Source organism: Podarcis vaucheri (assembly GCF_965113315.1).
Source record: "Podarcis vaucheri genome assembly, chromosome: 9".
NCBI lineage: Eukaryota > Metazoa > Chordata > Lepidosauria > Squamata > Lacertidae > Podarcis > Podarcis vaucheri.
This window is the reverse complement of record NC_138767.1, coordinates 62,308,538-62,329,526: the sequence shown is the minus strand read 5'-3', so window position 1 is coordinate 62,329,526 and position 20,989 is coordinate 62,308,538. Positions and strand designations below refer to the sequence as shown.

The 20,989-nt window shown below is 41.8% G+C and overlaps 1 protein-coding gene across 2 annotated transcripts in view; it reads right to left on the bottom strand.

The window, feature by feature from the left end:
* The window catches only part of RFC1 (replication factor C subunit 1), a 43,406-nt gene that overhangs the window by 9,467 nt on the left and 12,950 nt on the right, over nucleotides 1-20,989 (bottom strand). Inside the window, exons 5-19 of one of the 2 annotated variants that reach the window (XM_082238077.1) lie at nucleotides 19,886-20,118; nucleotides 18,376-18,450; nucleotides 15,187-15,264; nucleotides 14,215-14,302; nucleotides 13,807-14,123; nucleotides 11,876-11,983; nucleotides 11,299-11,478; nucleotides 8,024-8,128; nucleotides 6,067-6,460; nucleotides 4,868-4,977; nucleotides 2,135-2,249; nucleotides 1,500-1,588; nucleotides 916-1,053; nucleotides 528-623; nucleotides 304-402 (exon numbers count right to left, since the gene is read on the bottom strand). In XM_082238077.1, coding sequence (XP_082094203.1) covers nucleotides 304-402; nucleotides 528-623; nucleotides 916-1,053; nucleotides 1,500-1,588; nucleotides 2,135-2,249; nucleotides 4,868-4,977; nucleotides 6,067-6,460; nucleotides 8,024-8,128; nucleotides 11,299-11,478; nucleotides 11,876-11,983; nucleotides 13,807-14,123; nucleotides 14,215-14,302; nucleotides 15,187-15,264; nucleotides 18,376-18,450; nucleotides 19,886-20,118 — 2,225 coding nt within the window. The remainder of the gene's footprint in view (nucleotides 1-303; nucleotides 403-527; nucleotides 624-915; nucleotides 1,054-1,499; nucleotides 1,589-2,134; nucleotides 2,250-4,867; nucleotides 4,978-6,066; nucleotides 6,461-8,023; nucleotides 8,129-11,298; nucleotides 11,479-11,875; nucleotides 11,984-13,806; nucleotides 14,124-14,214; nucleotides 14,303-15,186; nucleotides 15,265-18,375; nucleotides 18,451-19,885; nucleotides 20,119-20,989) is intronic. The other variant, XM_082238078.1, reaches the window with a different exon arrangement.

Below are 20,989 nucleotides of genomic sequence, written 5' to 3'. Positions count from 1 at the left end.
TTGGCAATAATTGTATTAACTGGATAAAATTTGTATTTTTATAATGAGGCTGTTATTGGGACAATACTGGAAAATAAATAAAAATATTAATAATGATGATGATGGCTGAACCAGCTCAACCAAACAGGCAGAATTCCTGGCATCACCTAGACATTTCCGCTGTCTGAGTGATATTTGAAGCCATGATTTTAACAGGGGCCCAAGGTACAACTTCTGGTTTCTGGCAAAAATCTAATTTTGCAGGTCCTGTTGCAAAGCAAGCTGGCACAGACATGGCATTCCCCAAGCCACAATTCATCCTACCATCTTGATGTCCTTCTTTGCTTTGTTAGCATCCTCTTTGACACCATCGTAGGTCAGAGATTTGCTCCTTGCGCACCACATGCTGAGATTATGTAAAACCTGAGAACAAAACAGAAAGGTTAGAGCTTGCTTCATTTTGGTGTCTGAAACTCCATCCGCCTTCGATAGAGAGCAGACTAAATAAATGACTAAGGATTAAAGGCTGGCACTGATCAATAACTCACTTGTCTGATATCCTGATTGGCTGCCAAGATGACTTCATTCATTGCTGGTGGTGGAATCTTTAACCCCTCTTTAAAGGCAATGGACATCATGGCACCCTGCGAGAAGGAAATTAGAGAAATTCATGAAGAATAGATTTATAAGTGGTTATTATCCATGACAACTAATTGGAATCACTTCTCTCTGATGGTGCCATCTAAGGCAATGCCCTCCCCCCCAAAGTTGGGGAAAATAAAGCAATTGGATAGCCATCACTGTTACACCCTGCTTTTAAGCTTCCTGGAAACATCTGTTGGATCTCTTGCAGAAAGGCTTTGGACTGACCCAGAAAGGCAATTCTTATTGTCCTACTTTAAGAGAGTCCCAGCATATTATTTGTCAACCACCTACCTTAATCTGCTCCACGCGTGGTCTGTGAAAGCGAAGATCAAAGCAGTAGTGGACAAGGGAACGCATCTTTGGGTGATTCCGATCATTACACATACAAATTATAGGAACCTTTGTATGTTTAATCAGGTCAATCAGTTCCTGCAATTAGAGAATGCAACCCCACCATGAAGCCGTTTGTGTGGCTCTGCTGATACCAACCACAGTGCTCTGCAAATTAGTGCAACTTGATGCAAGTTTGCCATGCATCTCATCTAGCTTTCAGACATTTAGGAATGACCTAGCTGCTTAACAGTTCAAGCTGCTGTTAGTGAATTAGTCTCAAGGAAAGCAATAGCTTTCTAGTAGACCAACTTGATAAACCAAAGCAAGGATGAGCTTTTTCCCTTACATTTTTGTGAAAGAAGCGGTCAGCACAAAATGGAATGATAAAATATTTTTGAGAAAAAAAGACATGATACTCATTTTCAATCAGTTGTCCTTTAAGCTAATAAAGATCTGTTCCTTGTGCTGTCAGAACTTCCACCCCTCATCCCCCCCAAAACTCACAATAATCACTTTTACACTTTTCATGGAAGTTATTCTACCTGGATGCCTCCCCTGTCTTCGTTGCCAGCCATTCCATCCACCTCATCCATAATTAGGACATGCTTTGTGCTGACTGAAGATGATGTGCCTGAGGATGATGGAGGAAGAGTAAAAAAAAGGCAAAGTGATCTTCTCCCCACACAGTACGGCCACATTCATTGTAAGCCACAAAGTACAACTTACTGCGCACAAGCAAACCACACCCACTTCACTCCTTCCAATTCGTGCAGGGAAGAAATAAACCCCCACCTCATTACATTTGAACCAGGGATTATGGTTTGTTTCATCCCAAAGAAACTCAGTTAGTAAACCAAGACTGAAGCTTGGTTACAGATCATGGTTAGTTGGATGCAAAGCAAACCATGATCTGTGGTATTGCTAAGACAGGGATTGTGTTCTATTACATTCTAGGGCAACAAACTGTCCAGAAAGACCCAGCTTCATGTCATGGTAAACTGTCTGCTGTGAACCTGCCCATCTCCTGAAAACGCTGCTTACAAAAAATCAATCCAAGATAGAATACCATTTTTTGAGCATGAGGGAATTATTAGGGCCTGTGACATTGGTGACAGCGAGTCCACATTAATTGTTCTAGCCAGTAAGAAGGAATGCCTAGAAAAGGAAATGAAGATACCTGAACAGAACTCTTTGATGCTGGTGTTATTTAGAGATTCGGCAACCACCTCCTTCAGGCTGTTCTTACTACGAGTGTCGCTGGCATTTAATTCCACATAGCTCAAGCCCAGTTCCTAAGCCAAACACACAAATAAAACAGCAGTGTCAATAAGACAGACAGACAGACAAACAAAATGCTTATACTGTATAGATTAGTCCAGCAGCCAACAAGCAGTCTTATTCTAGGGATACGGTCAATAAGATCAATAACCACAACCCCAAATCTTCCATGCACACCACTTGATTCCAGTTAAAAATTGGGGTGTCAGAAGGTATTCCTCAGGAGGTCAGCTGTGGCCCTGGATCTTCTCTAAACTAGTCATTGTTTTTGTGATTAGCCACCAATATAAAAATGACCCCAGAGAGAAAATGACCATCTGAAAAAACTAAGCAAGCAAGTCTGCTTTTAAAACAGTAAGTCAAAGTGGATTAGGTCAACTAAACAGATGGACCTGACCCACAGAACAGGATACCATAGAACATTATACCGTATTTTTCGCTCTATAACACGCACCTGACCATAACACGCACATCGTTTTTAGAGGAGGAAAACAAGGGAAAAAATATTCTGAATGAAACAGTGGACGTATCATTTTTGTGCTTCATGCTGTGGCCACAGACATGTGATCTGATGGTGAATTTGGGGTGACCCAATGCAAAAATCCTGAGAATCCCTGTGGATCCATGCTTTGTAACCACGTTTTTGCACCATTGCAGCCCCAGGCAACAGTGGGTGCGTGATTTTTTTTGGGGGGGACAGGCTGTAGCCATGGACATGCTATGTGCTCTGATGGTGAATTTTGGCTGACCCAATGCAAAGATCCTGAGGATCCATGTGGATCCATGCTTTGTAACCACGTTTTTGCACCATTGCAGCCCCAGGCAACAATGGGTGTGTGATTTTGGTGGGGCAGGCTGTAGCCATGGACATGCTGTGTGCTCTGATGGTGAATTTGGGGTGACCCAATGCAAAGATCCTGAGGATCCATGTGGATCCATGCTTTGTAACCACATTTTAAGTGGGGAGGGAAGGAAAAACACAGAAGGCTAAGAATGCAGGAGAGGGCTATAACGTGAGGAAAGGAAGGCAAAAGTTCCCCCCCACCCACCCACACAAGCCAGCCACTGTTTAAGGATTTCATCCTTTTAAATGGAAGAAAGCATATTTGAATGCTGTGTGTCTCCAAAAACAAAAAGCAGGAAGTCAAATCAGAATTTTAAGCCGAACCTGTAATCTCTCTTCCCTTCACAAACATTGTTCCTCCGGAGCAGGGACAGGATAGAGCGACGCTCTGCTTTCCTCTCTACTTGCCTGGAGGGGAGGGGCTTTCCCTGCTCTTTGTTCCGTTTGAGCAAACACAGTAACGAAACAGAGAGGGCGGGCAGTAAGACCCTGAGGCAGAATGCAGGAAAGCAGCAACTTCCTGTCTCACGGAGCTCCCTTCTCCCTGAAGCGCGGTTTGATTTTTGCCTTATTTTTCGGCTCCAGCGACCACACATTCGCTGCATAACACGCACAGACATTTCCCCTTCCTTTTTAGGAGAAAAAATCTGCGTGTTATAGAGCGAAAAATACGGTAATTCAACTTTTTTTAAAAAAAATGCAGTTGCAGTTGCAACCTTGTTTTTTAAAAACAGACTTCAGAGTCCTATATAGAAATGAATTACCATATTGGCCTGAATATAAGCCACCCTTTTTTTTCCAAATTCCGACTGAAAAGTTAAAGTGCGGCTTAAATTCGCAACCTTACAAAAATGGGCTTTTACGATATCGCTGCTGAAACAGACATACATTAAAACAGAATGGGTGTGAGTGCCTGCAGAATTTTAAGGGAGCGGCTTATATTCAGGTATTGTCTTTTTTTCTTTCTTCCCTTTGAATTTTAAAGCTGCCGCTTATATTCAGGTGCGGCTTATATTCGGGCCAATGCGGCAAATCAAAAGCAAACAATTGTCCTAGCTCCTCTAATTCTTAGGGAAGCCAGAGGGAGAATGAAAGTACAGCCAAAGCCAGTCCACCTGCATACAGCAGAACCTCGGTTTTTGAACATGGTCCATTCCAGGAGTCCATTTGACTTCTGAAACGTTCAAAAACCGAAAATCAAAGGGCTGTCGGCAAAGTGAATGGTGAAAATGAAAACATTCACTTCAGGGTTTTCGGCGTTCGGCAGCCGAGACAATCGAAAAACGGTGTTTGATCGTATTTGACTGTGGTCGCCTCCAGTAAGTGGGGGAACTTTCAGAACTTTCTAATGGCCGAGGTGGATGCTGTTACAGTGGTACCTCGGGTTAAGTACTTACTTCGTTCTGGAGGTCCATTCTTAACCTGAAACTGTTCTTAACCTGAAGCACAACTAATGGGGCCTCCTACTGCTGCCGCGCCGCAGGAGCACGATTTCTGTTCTCATCCTGAAACAAAGTTTTTAACCTGAGGTACTATTTCTGGGTTAGCGGAGTCTGTAACCTGAAGCATATGTAAGCCGAGGTACCACTGTATATGGTGAGCACTGACATGCAGGCCAGCTTTGATTTGCTGATAGACTTAAGCAGGAAAGCAGCTGTCAAGGTCCACTGCAATACCAGAAAATGCATTTCTGGTGTTGTTCAGTCAAACAGCCCCCAAAGAAGTTCATCCCAATGCTCTCGTTTCCTTCACATGCAGTCCCCATTTTGGGGGGGAAATGCAACTCACTTCGCAAACTAGTGAAGCAGTGGTCGTTTTGCCAACCCCTGGGGGGCCAGACAGCAAAGCTGCTTTTGAACTAGCACCGTCGTCTTTGACTCCAAACTTACTGGGTTTTGCTGCAGGGAAAAGAGAGGGAAGCTTTAGCCAACCATGTCATATAACAGCCAAGAGGAAAACAAGCAACAGTTTAACAAGATTGTTCAATGAAACAGAAACAAAGCAGTTTCAAAACAAAAAAAACCCAATGCTTTACAAATCCAACGAAGGGAGTGCCATGTTGAACATCTCTGCCCATCCCAAAATTATTTTTAAAAATCCAAATGTAGAAAACCAGGTTACATGTGCTAGTGTTTTCAGTAAGTCTTTTCGTTTTACATGAGATAGTATCTAAATGCTACCTTCAGAACCTGCAGTAGTAAAACAGGATGCAAGTATTTAAAATGAATAAACTATCCACATGCAAGCCTCCATTTTCAATCTAAGGTTGTACAGTCCCAACAGGGGCACACAATTATTCTGAATATGTAGATCAGTTCTTAACGCCAGAAAAAAATGAACTTTTTTTAAAAAAACACTGCAGAATTCAAGCAAATTTACTCTGAAATGTCTGTGGGTTTTCTATCAGTTTGAAATGGCAAGGTATTAAAGGGTTTTTTTCAGAAGCAAAACTGAGCCTGTAAACCTATAAATACCTAACAAGACTTAAACTTCATGTTAGATTTAAGTTGCTTCAACTGTAAAGAATGTCCTCAGCCAGACTTGCTTCAAGGGCAACGCTGAAACATGGTTTGTGTTCCTTAAACCAAATTAAATACATTTGATGTGTTAAGCTGGGAAGCTAATTAGAAAACCCTGTTTATAAATAGCTTTACTGGAGTGAAACCATTAATACTGGTTCACTGAATGCAGTACTGTATCTACAAACATTGGCTGGGGCAGTAAGAGAGCTGTGTGGGGTAGCAGCTATGGACTCCTTGGAAGGGGAAGGGAACACACTACAAAAGCAAAATTCTGACTCAGTTGTATGCTAACATTGCAATGACCAGATCCAGAACATTAACAGATTAAAATAAAACCAGGTTTCAACGCTATCTGTCAACTAGCTACGGTTTGGCATTAAGATGTCCTGTGTAAATGTAATATACATCATCAAGACCCTGGAAAAAGGTGTCAAGTTCCAGAGGAATCATTTATTGCACAATTACCGTGTTTGTCCTGCGAAATATTCCTGTGCCAGTTTCGAAGCCAACGTAAGAGTTTATTGGCACAGCTTTGGTCGCCTTGTTGCCCAATGATTGTTTTAAGGGATGTGGGCTTGTATTTGTCCACCCATAGCAACACCTCGGCTCCACCTTTACTGCCTTTTTGAATTGGGCTCCCAGCATCCTTTGGATCCTTTTTCTCCGGCGCTTTCTGATCAAAGTCCAGACCTCTCCTTGCTTCCATTGTTTGCTTCTTGGGAGATCTGACGGTATTGTCCTTTTCAGGAGTGACTTTTTTCTTTTTGGGTTCACTCTCTCTAGTTGGAGGGCTAATTTTTCTTCTTTCCGCTTCAGCTTTCGGTGGGGTTTTCACACACTTGGATTTGGCCGCCTTTGCCTTGAAAAGGAAAGACGTGCCAGAATTAGCAGGCCTGAGCTCGGAGACAAAAGCTTTCAAATGGTGCTTCTAGGAATTCAGGGATTCTCAAAAAGATCAGCAACGAGAGCTCACGGGCTTCGATCAGATACAAAACTATAGTTTAAGTATACTAAATCATACTTGAGCGAGCCCTGGGCTTCCTCCAGTCCAGTCATTAGAAGGAGAAAGCCTTTCCTTCTGCTTTCAAGAGAACCACTTTTCTGTTAGGTCTGAACCCTAAACTGTGGTTAAAACCAAATTATGGTTTATTATGTCCCTTTAAGGCTACCAGGGACACTGCAAAAAAAAAAAAAAAGTTGGCTGCCTCCACAGCAGTCGTCCTTTTCTCCATACAATTACCAGGAAGGGGTGGCATAGCATAATGTACAATGGCTTCCGGGGACTTTTAAATTAGAAGTTTTAAACAAGTGTGACAAAGTGTGAGGCTGTTTCAGGATTGCAGGATGGCACAGATTTACTAGTCTCATGTGCACATGTTCATGTGCAAGGGACACACATCGAATTAAGATTATTTTCTCCAACCCTAATTACAATAGAATACCTATTCTGTCAGATGGATAACCTTTTTTTAAAAAATCACTATACATGGCAATAACATTAAGTCTCAGTAGGAGACTTAACCAGTAGGAGAACACTTCAATCTCCCAGGACATTCTATACAAGATCTCAAAGTAGCTGTTTTACTACAAAGGAATTTCAGAAATAGACTGGAAAGAGAAGTTGCTGAATTGCAACTCATTACCAAACTCAAAACCATGGAGAGACCTGGTCTGAACAGAGACATTGGATTCTTATCTCATTATACATGACTAAGCCATTTTTCACCTTCTCACCCCTTGCCTTTTCCTGTAAGACCTATTGCAGTCGTTAAGAGTCGTCAACAGGCTCATCTCAGCTATCCGCCAATCTCCCATTCCCACCACCCTTCTGAGTAATACCCCTCCCCACCTTCTCACTATATAGAAGGGTCCGGCAACTTCTGTTTCAGTGTATCTGAAGAAGTGTGCATGCACACGAAAGCTCATACCAAGACCTAACTTAGTTGGTCTTTAAGGTGCTACTGGAAGGAATTTTTTTATTTTGACTATGGCAGACCAACACGGCTACCTATCTGTAACTGTATTAAGTCTCAGTGTCAGCACACAAACTAGGAGGTTATTCATCCACTTTTAGTTGGGTTTTTTGGTCTCTGCTGTGTAAGGAAAGGGGAGAAAACCCAAAGATTTCTATAATTTTTCTGCTCAGCTTGGAAGACGACTTTTTCTTGTGAACACGGCTTGCGAGGAAAGGATAGAGCACCCACTCGCCCTGGAAAAATGCTGCAATCTAATTCACAGCCCCCACCCCACGAGCCCACAGTCCTTCTAAAGGCTGTGCAACAACACAACACCAAGAAATGTGATACTGAATCTTCTAGCATCAAGCATTCTTTGGCCTTGAGGTTATTCAAAAGAACAACTACTTCTGCAGTTAAAAAGAGAATTAAGAGAATGTTGTCAATTAAAGCTAATTTGTACAAACCTCTGCTTCAGCTGCCACTTCATACTTTGACTTCTTGCCTGGCATACTCCGAATCAGGTCAAATAAACCATCTTCATCAATTATTTTTGTCCCTAAAGCTAAGGCCTATAAGAGAAGCCAAAGTCGGCAGTTATTCACATTTATAGCACTCAAGTGTCAGAAAGTAGCACAATCGCACCCAGCTAACATGTTCAAATGCACCAGATGTAGAACCTGGTTAAGCAAATAAAATATACCTGAAATCAGAGGTCTCCACTAATTATTTCCTCACCTCAACAAGCAACCTTCAGCTCTAGAAGAAGAGAATTTGTCTATCACAAAGATCTGGCCTCATATTGCTGAGGCTGAAAGCCTTTGAGTCTAAGAGTTGTATTGTTGATAGTGCTAACAAAATGGAACTCAGAAAAGGCTGTTTCACTGAATGCAGGATACATTTAAAGCTATAACCCTAAGCACATTTATTTGGAAGTGCCCTTGAATTTAGTATAAACACACTGAGGGGTGCACTTTGTATCGGGCAGCTGCAAGGTGACAATTGTACTTAACTAAAGTATAGCAGGAGTGAGGAGGAATGCTTATTTCCAATAATGTACAATACAATGTACTGGATGAATATCTCTATAGATAGACAGACAGATAGATAGATAGATAAGATAATTTATTATGGTTGGAGAGTAGCTTATAAAACACACTTGGGAGTACAATCCCAGAAAGAAAACAAACAGTTAAAACAATGTACAACAATAAATTTAAAATTTATAAATGTGATAAGCATATAGACACTTAAAACTTTAAGATAAGCTACTGCACAGATATGACCCAGTTACCCATGGAACCGAGTTTGGGGATTTTCTTCAATGAACTAGTTTGAGTTGGGGGGGGGGGTCTGCGCCTACAAATCTTTACCATCTGGTGACCATCCAGGTCGGCTTATGATCTTTGCCTAACAGGAAAAGATCGAATTTTTGCTTTTCCGGGAAGTCAGTGAGCCGCACCAGTAGGGGATCAATGGTCTTACTATGTGCCTCTTCATAAAAGGGACATCTAAAGCAGTGTTCTCCCTCTCCACACACTGTGGTGGTGTGCCTCGTGATTTTTTTCATGAAACAAGTGTGCCTTTGCCCAAAAAAGGTTGAAAAACACTGATCTAAAGAACAAGTGCTCTGGGCTTCCCATATCCCCCAATGAACAGGCACAGAGTCTTTGGGCATATGGGACTTTTTTAAAGGCTCCTTCCAGGACCAGTGAGGGCAGAGCCGAGCTTCTGGCGAGTGTAAAGGCCCTTCTAGCATTTTTGGATACGAGAAAGAAGAGATATGCTTCCGGTGCGGCTATATCTCTCTCGATTTCTCCAATTTTATAGTCGGGGCACCTTGAGCAGTCCTGTTGTCTCTCGGTGTCTATGATTCTTTGCCTGACCGTAGCTTTTGCCTGGCCCAACCCCAGACTTAGAAGGGCTTGAGGGGCAAAACCCAGTTTCTGAAGGGAGTCCAGGACTGCTGCCTGCCAGCCTGACTGGAACTGGTCACAGAGGATCAGTGGGGATATTCCTCGGGGGAGCAGATTCAATGTCAGCCATTTGTAAACTGATGTTAGGCAGAATATCTCTATCTGCAAGCGCCAATCCCCCATCCTGGGGTGAAACCATTTCAAACCCTCATGGATTTTCCTCAAACGAACTTCACTGTGTTCCAGAGGGCCTCCTGCATCCCCTCCAAAAGGAGCCACACAAAACGAGTACAGTGGTACCTTGGTTCCTGAACAGGTTACTTGTCAAACAAATTGGCTCCTGAACGCCGCAAACCCGGAGGTGTTCCTGTTTGCAAACGTTTTTCGGAAGCCAAACATCAGATGTGGCTTCCAATTGAGTGCAGGAAATTCCTGCACCCAATCGGAAGCTGCACCTTGGTTTTTCAATGGTTTCGGGAGTCAAACAGACTCCCAGAATGGATTAAATTCAAGAATCAAGGCACCACTGTACCCTGCAGAGAGCTGTCTTGAAAGAAAATTAGCACCCCCCCAAAAAAACACACACCCCTATTTCAAATAGGCTGGGGTTGTGGTAAGAGTTAATTTTTAAAAGTTTGTTTCATCAAAAGCGCTGAAATAACCTTTTTGTTGTATTTAGATTTATTTCATTTTATTTCATAAAATTTATACACTTTTTGACTGTAAAAAAAAACCTCAAAGCAGTTTACGAAACGCTAAAACATGGAGCAGCAGCTGCCAATTTGGGGGGGTCGTCTAATATGCCCAATCGCCTAATATGCCGGAATCTACAGTAATTATGAAATTATTGTGAGGTTTAATAAGTTAACTGTTTATATTTGGACAACTTTTCTGCTGTACTTTATTGGAAGGAGAAAAATAATAATTTCCTTAATAACAATTTAAACAATTAATTTAACTAAAACAATAACTTTATAGCATATGTATCCATGTTTGTTAACTGATAAGGCTAAACTATTTTAAGAAAACAACTTAGACTGAGTTTTAGTACACATGAAAAACTTAAAACAAATCCCTATTTCCTGATGAATAGCTTTTGGGCTATAATGTAACTTAAATAGAAAACTTTCTTTAGAAAGATTTTTCCTCCAAAAGCATTTTATTTTAAAAATCCAATCAAAATAAAAGAAATCTGATTTAAATCAAAAGAATCCATTTTTAATTGTTGATTGTTTTATCCACCCTGGTTAGTTCCATTCAAACAAACAAACAAACAAACAAACAAAAACACAGTACTTTCACACACAATGTTAGTTCATGCAAATCACTGCCATGAGTTATGGCAGCCTCTTACCATTGATAGCTTCCTGATGTTTGTTTTGGACTCCAGTTCCCATCAGCCCCAGCCAGCATAGCCAATGGTCAGGGATGATGGGAGCCGTAGTCTAACACATCTGGAGTAGGTTGGAGAAGAGTTACAGCAATGCCCATTACTTGGCTTTTTAAAGGATTAAACTTGTATTATCCAAGATAGTTAAATGGAACTTTGAGATTCAGAGGCAGTGCACTTCAGAATACCAGGCGTGAGAGATAAGCAAGGATAGCCTTTGCCATTGTGCATGGACCAGACATTTCCAAAGGCAGTGCTGGGCGCTGCTGGGGACAGAATATTGGAAAAGATGAACCTTGATCCAATCCAGTGAAGCCATTCTGTTCTCAAGACCAGGACATGGCTTGATAGGAGAAGAGGATACATAGGTCAGGGAGGCAAGAGATCGCTTGTTATGACAAAGCAAGGACTCTATGACCACACGGTAACAACTTACCTTGTCACTCTTGGCTGCACCGCAGTCTCGACCCTTCACAAGATAGTCTGTCTTCTTGCTGATATTCCCAGTTACTTTCCCTCCATAGCGCTCAATCAGAGATTTGGCCTCATCGCGTTCAATGGATTCCAAGATGCCTGTGATCACAAACGTCAGGCCTTCAAAGCAATTTTCACCACCCTAAGGAGAAAAAACGGTGCCAATGGGCAGCATTAGGTTTAAGGCAGTTGACATGAAAGCTACAGCAGCTGTGTTCCAAAGAGAGGAAAAGTAAAAAAGGGCTGTTTGAAAAATGATTTTGTTCTTCATCATGCTGAAATGAAAACTGATCTTTGGCACAGTATAAACATACTGCTGGCTTACAGAACAGTCTGGAAACCTGAAGACAGCTTTGTCAGCAAATATGCACAATTTCAGCTGTCTGGCCTTAAATGTACATTGATTCTACAGTATCTGGTTAGAATACAGTAGGCCTGGGAGAGAGAGATGAGAAAGTCTAAAAGGAGTTGCTAGGCCCAATACTACTAGAAATACCAATCACTCGTGATATGTTTCTGCAAGAAATGTCTGCACTTACTTGTGGGATCTCCTTAGAGCCAAGCGCTCTTGGGCCTTCACGATTAAGATAGCTTCTATAAGCTTGATAGTTGGCTCGCTTCTTTTCAGAGTCCTCAGGACTTACAGACTTTGAAAAGAAAAATCACATAGCAATCAGGTTCCACCCAGTTCAAATAATGTAAAGAGATGAGCAAACATTAATAGAGATAAACCCAAATACAAATTATTTGTACACCAATCATTTAGGATAAGTTTGAACACACTTCTGGTATGTTAATCTTCACTCAAATTAAGGCCTACCTATTTTTAAAAAAACAGTTCAGTTTCTTCAAGGACTGATGCTACTCTTCCATGCTCCCTGAAGAGCAAAAAATACAAGAAGCTGGACACACAAACTCTTGTGTGTTGAGCAGCTGATCAAGCACTCTGCCCATTCTGAGAAATGTCTTCGGTGCACCGAATTGTGTAAAAAAAGCTATAAACAGAAGGTGGCTAAAATGGACTGTCATCTCTGCAGCTTGTCCAAAGCCAGTTCACAACAGAGATGAAATTGATGTTGGAACTGAAATCTCCCCTGCACCCCAATACAGCCCTATATTATTCATGCTATAGTGTTGACAGCAGGGAGTGCGCTGAAGAGCACACTGTAATAGGGATTGAGGATATCCAGCCTGTTCAGCTAAATTCTAAATCCTTGCCTGGCAAAAAGCATCAGACACAAGACCACTAATCCGTTGAAAGTACAGTATGGGCACACTTATTGGGACACTGGGACTACAAGGGGAGAGACCAAAAAACCCCATTTATTCTTCACTTGGCCTGAGCTCTCTGAACAAATAGGTAGGCTAGCGATATGCATGCAAACCAGATCAATGTATGATATTTAAACTGGACACAAAGGAATTTGAGGTCATTTTAATCTGTCTTAGTATTTTAACTTTTGCATGCTTTAGAGCATGGCTGTGAATTTTTCTTGATTTTACTGTTTTCTCTTTTAAGGTTTTTCACAATCAAACAGTGTATAAATTTTATGAAATAAACAGATAAATCTGTTGTTTACTACGTTTATACAGCGTCTTGTAACATATATTCTCTGTGTGACATAACAATTAAAATACAACACAAAGCAATTAAAATACCATCAGACCATATGGCATGAAGCTATTTAAAAGACCCGGGTGAATGGGAGGGATCCTCAGCTGGCAAAGATTGCACTGGGCAAAGCTTTCTGGGAAGGCTGGTCCCACAACAAGGGGGACCCCCAAAAATACCTTCTTCCTGGTGGTTACCCCCCCCCTCACTTCATTTGGTGGGGACACTCAAAGCAGGGCCTCTGAAGGCAACCCTTATTTTTTGATAGGTACATATGGGGAAAGGCCACTTCTGAGGAAATTTTGTTCTAAGCTTTTTAGGACATTCTAGGTTAAAGCAACACTTCCAAGTTTGGCCTGGAAATGCACAGAATAAGATGGTTCTCATTCTGAACCATCTTCAGTTTCTGAACCATTTTTAAAAGCAGGTCCATGTTTAAATATATTACAATAGTCTAAATAGGATATTATCAGAGCCAAGCCATTACCATCCAGGTCAAGTCACAGCTGGTGTTATTAGCCAAGGTGATAAAAGGCAGTTTCAGCCACAGAAATCACTTAGGCCTCTAATGACAGTACTGGGTCAATAAGTACCCCTAAACTGAAAGCCAAATTATTTTTGGGACTGTCACCTCACCTAGGACAGGCTGCCCAGCATTCAGCCAGATGGATGACCCACCAACCAATTCCATCTTGTCTGGAATTGCATCCCAGCTTGTTTGTCTTCATCCAGTCCACTACCATGCCAAGGCATTGGTTCAATCCATGTCAGGCCACACAAGACCTTTCAAGTTCCATCAACATGCATTCAAAATAATGATGAAATCTGCAGTTCCTCAAGTGTGGTCTTCAAACCTACCTTAGATTTGGGGGGAGTAACCTTCTCCTTTCTAGGTGTCTCCTCTGGTAAAACTGACTTTACTTTTGGAGTCCTACTTTCATTTTTTATCGTTTCTCCTTTTGGAGTTCCATTTTCTACTTTAATACTTTCTGATTTTTGCTTCAGCACAGCCAGCTTGGAACTTGGCTTTGAGGGCAGCACCTTATTCCCCAAATCCTTCCTCTCTTTACTAATGGAAGACTCAGGGTGCTGATTCCATGTTTTTGTACTTTCTGTGCAAACCTGGTCCTTTGCAGAATTAGGTCTTGTGTCCACAGTTGAACTGGCAGGTTTTACTGGAGAGAGAAGAACATGTTGCAGATTAAAAATTAGTGCTACCACCTCAGCCTTGAAAGTTAAACTACTATTTTGCTGGACAAAAATTACCTTTAGGAGCCTGTTTATGTTTTTCTGCTTCAACTGGACTAGTTTTGACTGTTGAAGTTATCTGTTTCTCTTCTGGATCTTTTCGAGGCTAAAAGACATGTGCTCATGAATAACTATTATGATGAAGCTATTGCAAATAGGAAATAGGAATCTATTTTTGTAAATAAACAATCAGTCTGAATCATTTTAAGATGATGTCCAATTCTTTTGTTGAGTTTTAAATAAGCTAAATACAAACTGCAAAGTATTTTAAACAGTCTATACTTAAAACTCAGTAAAACAAATAGGACATTAACAGATGGACATTAACAGATTTACACTTAAGATGTTTAGGGAAGTTTTTAATGTTTAATGTTTTATCGTGTTTTTAATAGTCTGTTGGGAGCCACCCAGAATGGCTGGGGCAACCCAGTCAGGTGGGTGGCAAACAAATAATAAAACTGTTGTTGTTGTATATGGGGTGGAATATTTTAAAGTGTGGTGACACTGTCCTTTAAAATTCAGGCTTATTGGCAGAAAGTGACAAGAGATTATCACAAAATCATAGTCACCATTGAGTGCACCCATCCCAATCAAAACAAGATTGTGCTCATGCAACACAAGGTCATCAGATGAACTTCTATATTGCCACATTCATCTCTATTGCATGAATCATTTGAAGCTATGGCCTACGACATGCAGCAGAATTTGGTTTCGACCGGAGGTCTGTCTGATGAGCATAGGACAGGAGTTGGCAACCAAGCCAAACCTCTGCAATAGTCCTCAACTTGGGTCCATCAGGAAGAAGAGTTTGGAAGAGGCACACAAAGAGAAGCAGGCTCTTTCTCAAAATAAAGAAACACGCCAGAGATAACAAAGCCTTCCACTGTCATACCCACATCATATAGGTGACTATGATCCACTGTCAGATTTCCACTTGCACCCACCGTTTGTGAAGTAGTTGCACAGAGCAACCAGTTTGTAAGATGTTACCTTTTTCTTCTTCGGTGTTTCATCCAGCATGGCCAGAGTTCTGGCAAATTCTTCATCTTCATGCAGTTGCCTCTCCAGCTTAAAGAAGGGATTAATGCATCACAATTGGTATTGATAAGTAAACGGACACTGCTAAAAATCAGAGGATTACTATGCTACCTAAACTAGGGATGTCACTGAACTTTGTAATTCATTGCCTTGGAATATAAAACTTCCTTGCCATTGATGATTCTTCATCAACTCAATTTGGCTGCAATTCAAGGCAGAGAAGAACCATGTTCCTCTTGCCACCAACAATGGTCCCAGATTGACATATTGCTGCTATGGTAGTAAGCCAAGCACCAGCAATGCTGGGAAATGTAAATCAAAGTGGTCTTCACCAAGTGCTGGGAAAACTACAATTGCGACACCTGGCTTGTTGCGTAAGTAGTACGAAATAGGAAGGTATACCTGCAGATCAGTGATGGGACGGAGTGTGAAGGGGTGCTTGGGGAAGGAATTGCACAGTCCTATGGTCTGATTTAACTCATTGGCTCAGAAGAAGACAACCTCCCGCCTTTTTGAGGAGGCAAGATAATTATTACAGCATTTTTTGAGCCAATCTAAGGAAAACCAAAGAGGGGAGGAAGTACTGCTCATGGATAAATTTAAATCAAGCGTTAGCTAACCACCACTACACCACAAATAATTTCATCTAATTCTTCTTGCAAGTAGCAATATTAAAGTCAGTTAGCTGGCATTTACAAATGACACATCAGGTCCTCCAGCTCCTCAACTGCAACCCCACCCATTTTTGGTACAACCTGCCTGAAATTGTCAGAGGAAAGTTCGCCAAGGCCGTGCCCACTTTCACCCTAAATGTGTCACACTGCGATTTTACTGCACAGGCTATGAGAGGAGGGTATAAGCCGGAGTGCAGATTCCTTTTCAGTATGAGGAACATACTTCCTCATGGCAACCTTCTGGGGCCTGCGTACCAGTGGTGGGCATGGCTAGAGGCTAAAAGCTGGTGTAGCAACAGACGGGGCTCTTGCCTTTGTACAACAGGATACAGTCAAGCCATGCAAAATTCAGAGATTTCTAGGCAAGTATCCATCCATGCAAGTAGAAAGCACCATCACAATTAAGGACACATTCAAGCCAAGCAGAGGCACAGAAGGAAGGGATTAAGCAGGACCAGTGAGGGGTATGCCCTGGAGAGTGTCTCAAGGGCCAGGCAGAGAGGGCTGAGGGCCACATTTTGTCCCTTGGTCTGAAGTTCCCCACCCCTCGTATAACACAACACTTCCTCAACCCATTTCAAAAAGCTATTTTCTGAAATGGCTTTCTTTCCTAGAACAAATATGCACTCAAGTTTCAGTCAAACACAATAAGGAAAAAACAAGTGAATTTCTCCTTCATTCCGCCCTTAATGCAATAAATACAGCATTTGCTGCATCCTGCTATTATCAAATATTGTTTCTTAAGAGGAAAGCTAATTTGTTCTTGCCAAGAGATTTATTGATAAGAGCTGTTCTGCACACATTACACAAATCCAATCTTTTGGCAACAATGAGATCAAAACTTGCCTCAATGTATGATTCAGACAGATAACTTTATAAGCAGAAGAGTGCCACAGGGTTTACTTTTATGCAATTGTGAGCCACAGAAGGATATTTGGACCAATGAATAGCATTAATCTTTCTTGTTTTCCGTATGAAGCTGAATGCAGACAGGCCCAGCAGCAAAAGCGGAAGTCAGGCAAAGAAGTGAAAAGTTCCCATCTATAGTGCCTTGGATCATTATTATTTTCTTTTTTAAAAATCTTAAGCTACACTAAAACTAAACCACCGTTCCAAATTATCAATTTCTTTAACATGCTATTTAAACATGGCATACATAGTTGAGTATTTAAAATGCATAGAGAATGTTCACTTTCAGTGAACAGGATGGCTTTTTATCTTCAGTGAAATCCTGATAATCTACAGCTTCTATATTTCACCATGAAATGCTCAAGTTTCAGCACCAGCAAATAATACTTTCTTTTTTCTAACACTGTACTCTGTCTGGTAGCAGCTACTGGTGTGGCAGTGCCAGGAAAAGTCCCCTTTCCTCTTACAGTTGTGGGGAGCTACAGGATGAAATGCTGAAAAAAACCTTGTAGCTGTGCCAATGCAGCCAATGCAGAAAGCTATGATCAGCCTGCCTCCAAGTATATATAAAATTTCCAGAGTTTCACAGCTTGCATATTTTTTCAAATATTGTATTTTCAGTCGATTTCCACTTAGCATAGGATATTTTCCATCATGGTCCAGAGACTGCTCTTGGGTCACCTACTCGTATCAGTTTCAGAACACCTCTTGAGGCCTTAAATCTCTATGCAAGACCAGACCACCCAGATCTCACTCAAGAGTGCAACTACACCACTTGTGGTTTTCAATAATAATAATAATAATAATAATAATAATAATAATAATAATAATAATAATTTATACCCCTCCCTCCCCAGCCAAGACCAGGCTCAGGGCGGCTAACCACCAATAATAAAATTGGCAGGGCTGGCTAATCCATAGGTTGCAGCTGTCCCCCCCCCCCCAAGTCTACAACAGGGAAACACCAAGTAAGAGTAAAACTTCCTCTCAGCTTAGCAAATACTTTCCAAATATGCTCATGAAGCTAACCAGTCAAGGCTACCCACAAGAGCCAACCACTTTTTTTAAAAAGCCTCCCCTTATCAAGGGAATAATTTCCTTTGAAGATAGCATGTCTGTGCAAGGACTTTCTCTAGTCTGGGCATCACAACCTTTGTCGTATACAGGTCTTTACAGTCTTAGATGGTTACAGAATTAAATAAAGAGCACAGGAGTCTTTCTTCTTTTATCATATGTTAACCCTAGAACTAAATACTGTGTCTTATTCATGTGGGTGGCAATATCTATGGTGGGACAAGGGAATTTCTTATTTGTTGTGACCACTCCATGTTGTGAACTACTACTAGGGCCTAGAAAGAAGAATCAAATTAAATCGAGAAAGGCGAAGAAGGAAGAGGAAAGAAGATTCAACCTAGAAAAATGCTATAGAAAAGGGAAGGTTCAGCAGGAATGGCTGTACTGCAACAAAACAGGCAAGAGGAGCCTTTCATATTTGTTATCGAGGAAAAGTTTGCTTAAAAAGCCAGAGAAGTGCACATGCTTATTTGTCTGTCATTACCTCTGTATTCTCTTCAAGCTGTAGCTGCCTGGCAACAGCCTCATCATCTAGTGTGGGATCCCTGCTTTGTGACAGCTGCACCGCAAAGAGAGAAGAATCACAGGGGAGCTCACAGTGAACCCATTACTTAGACAAGCATCATGGAATAATGAATGAGAAGGGAAATCATAAAGCCTCAACCTAAATGCCTGTGCTTAAAACAAGAAGCAAGTGGAACAGGAATTGTACAGGGAGGAAATCTAATTCTAGGTGATAAAGATGTTTTCAAAGCAACATTTCAGAGAACCCAGTGGCAAGAATATTGATCACATATTTTAGTGTGCCGGCATATTGATTCTGGACATTTGTCACATTTTATTGCACAACCATGCCACATCCCATAGGCAGAAACCAAAAAGCTAGGTACAGACAAGGAAGTGAGAATTAAGGGCTTTGCTTTCCTCTTCTTCCTGACTGGCACAGACTCAAACCGCATGGCACTTCAACACTCAGAACTCCCCACACAACTTATGTTTTGCATTCCTTGCCCCAATCTGAATTGGCCGTGTATCAACATGAGTGTAAAGAGGACAGATATGATAGCATCTGGTCAGCTTGTCTTGAGATTTATGGTCAATGGTTGTCGGTAGCAGACACTGGTCAGAGATACACCATACATTCTTGTATCACTTTTAAAAGTCATGAAGGATCCTGGGAACTGTAGTTTGTTAAGGGTGCTGGGAGGCCAGAATCCTTAACAAACTAGTTCACAGGTTTCTCCATGATGGTTAAAGGTAAAGGTAAAGGTACCCCTGCCCGAACGGGCCAGTCTTGACAGACTCTGGGGTTTGTGCGCCCATCTCACATCTATTGGCCGGGGGCCAGCGCTGTCCGGAGACACTTCCGGGTCACGTGGCCAGCGTGACAAAGCTGCATCTGGCGAGCCAGCGCAGCACACGGAACGCCGTTTACCTTCCCGCTGGTAAGCGGTACCTATTTATCTACTTGCACCCGGGGGTGCTTTCGAACTGCTAGGTTGGCAGGCGCTGGGACCGAACGACGGGAGCGCACTCCGCCGCGGGGATTCGAACTGCCGACCTTTCGATCGGCAAGCCCTAGGCACTGAGGCTTTAACCCACAGCGCCATCCGCGTCCCTACCCATGATGGTTACAGTGCCATAAAAACACTTTAAATGCATGATGTAGCTGTGACCATTGTTTCCTATTCCATTTCATGTATCTTAAATGACATAACCCACCTTCCTCATCTCTTATTTGTATCATAATCTCTCTCCTTTTAAAATGGTCACTCTCTTTATATAGGGAGCAACCTCCCTCATTTTCCTTAATTTGACATTACGTGACAAACTGCCATTTCCAAAATCCACTTAAGGTGCTCTTCTCACACCCTAATAAAAGGAAGTCTAGATGATATGGACCACACACCAATAGTTTCTTCATGAAGTTCATGAACTTTTCTGCTCATAAGCACACATCAGCTAGAAGAGTCACCCTCTTGTGCATTACTCACTTCTTTTCGTTTGCTTGACACCAGTTTCTTCTCTGATCGCTGAATGCTACCAGTTCCAAAGTAATCAATTACAGAGGTTGGTGTCAGTTTTACTGGAGATAGGGGTTTATTTTTCAGTTTTGGTTTGGGATCAGTCTTTGATGCTCCAGATGTCCCAAAATGAATAGCCACAGATGTCCCATTTTCCTTGGGTTTGGGAGCGACCTTCTTATTAACAAAGTCCTCTTCTTCATCTGCATGCCGAAAAAAGAAAAAAGAAAGAAAGATACTTAATTACTCCTCAGCACCAAAACACCAACCTGAAAGTAATGTTTCCTTACTATGGAAACATATATATTTTAAAAATGCAAAGGGCCCAGAGTCTCAACCTGGTACAGTGGTACCTCAGCTTAAGTACTTAATTCGTTCCAGAGGTCCGTTCTTAACCTGAAAATGTTCTTAACCTGAGGTACCACTTTAGCTAATGGGGCCTCCTGCTGCCGCCGCGCTGCCGGAGCACAATTTCTGTTCTCATCCTGACGCAAAGTTCTTAACCCGAGGTATTATTTCTGGGTTAGCGGAATCTGTAACCTGAAGCGTATGTAACCTGAAGCGTATGTAACCTGAGGTACCACTGTATTAGGGCTCTCTCAACCATTTCCCTCTCACAGAAAGAAAAATATTTTCTTGGGTATGGCTTTGGAAGATAGACCCTATGCAAAAAATATGGCAGATTATCTCCATCTATTTGCACAGGTGCTGCTTTTAGGGGCTGCACCCTGAAAAATTGCTGCACGAAGTGCGTGACTCCACTCTGCACAATGACCTGTGTTCCAAAGGGTCTTTGGTAGTGGATGGCTGTTGAGTCTCTAGCAGGGTTTATACCATATGCAGTCTTTCAAAACAGGGGTAAAAGGGGAAATCTTGCCTGCCATGCATTTAAATCTGGGTGCTTTCAATGTTCACATGTCCCCTGCAGAGACCTTGATCAAGCCCACAAAGTTCATTTCCAGGCCTGACCCCAACAACCTTTAGTGACATTTCATGAACCAAGCTAATGTCCCCATTGAACAGCTGTGTCTATGGCAGCAATCATTTCTGTGCTGAAAATGAAGCGCAGCCCGT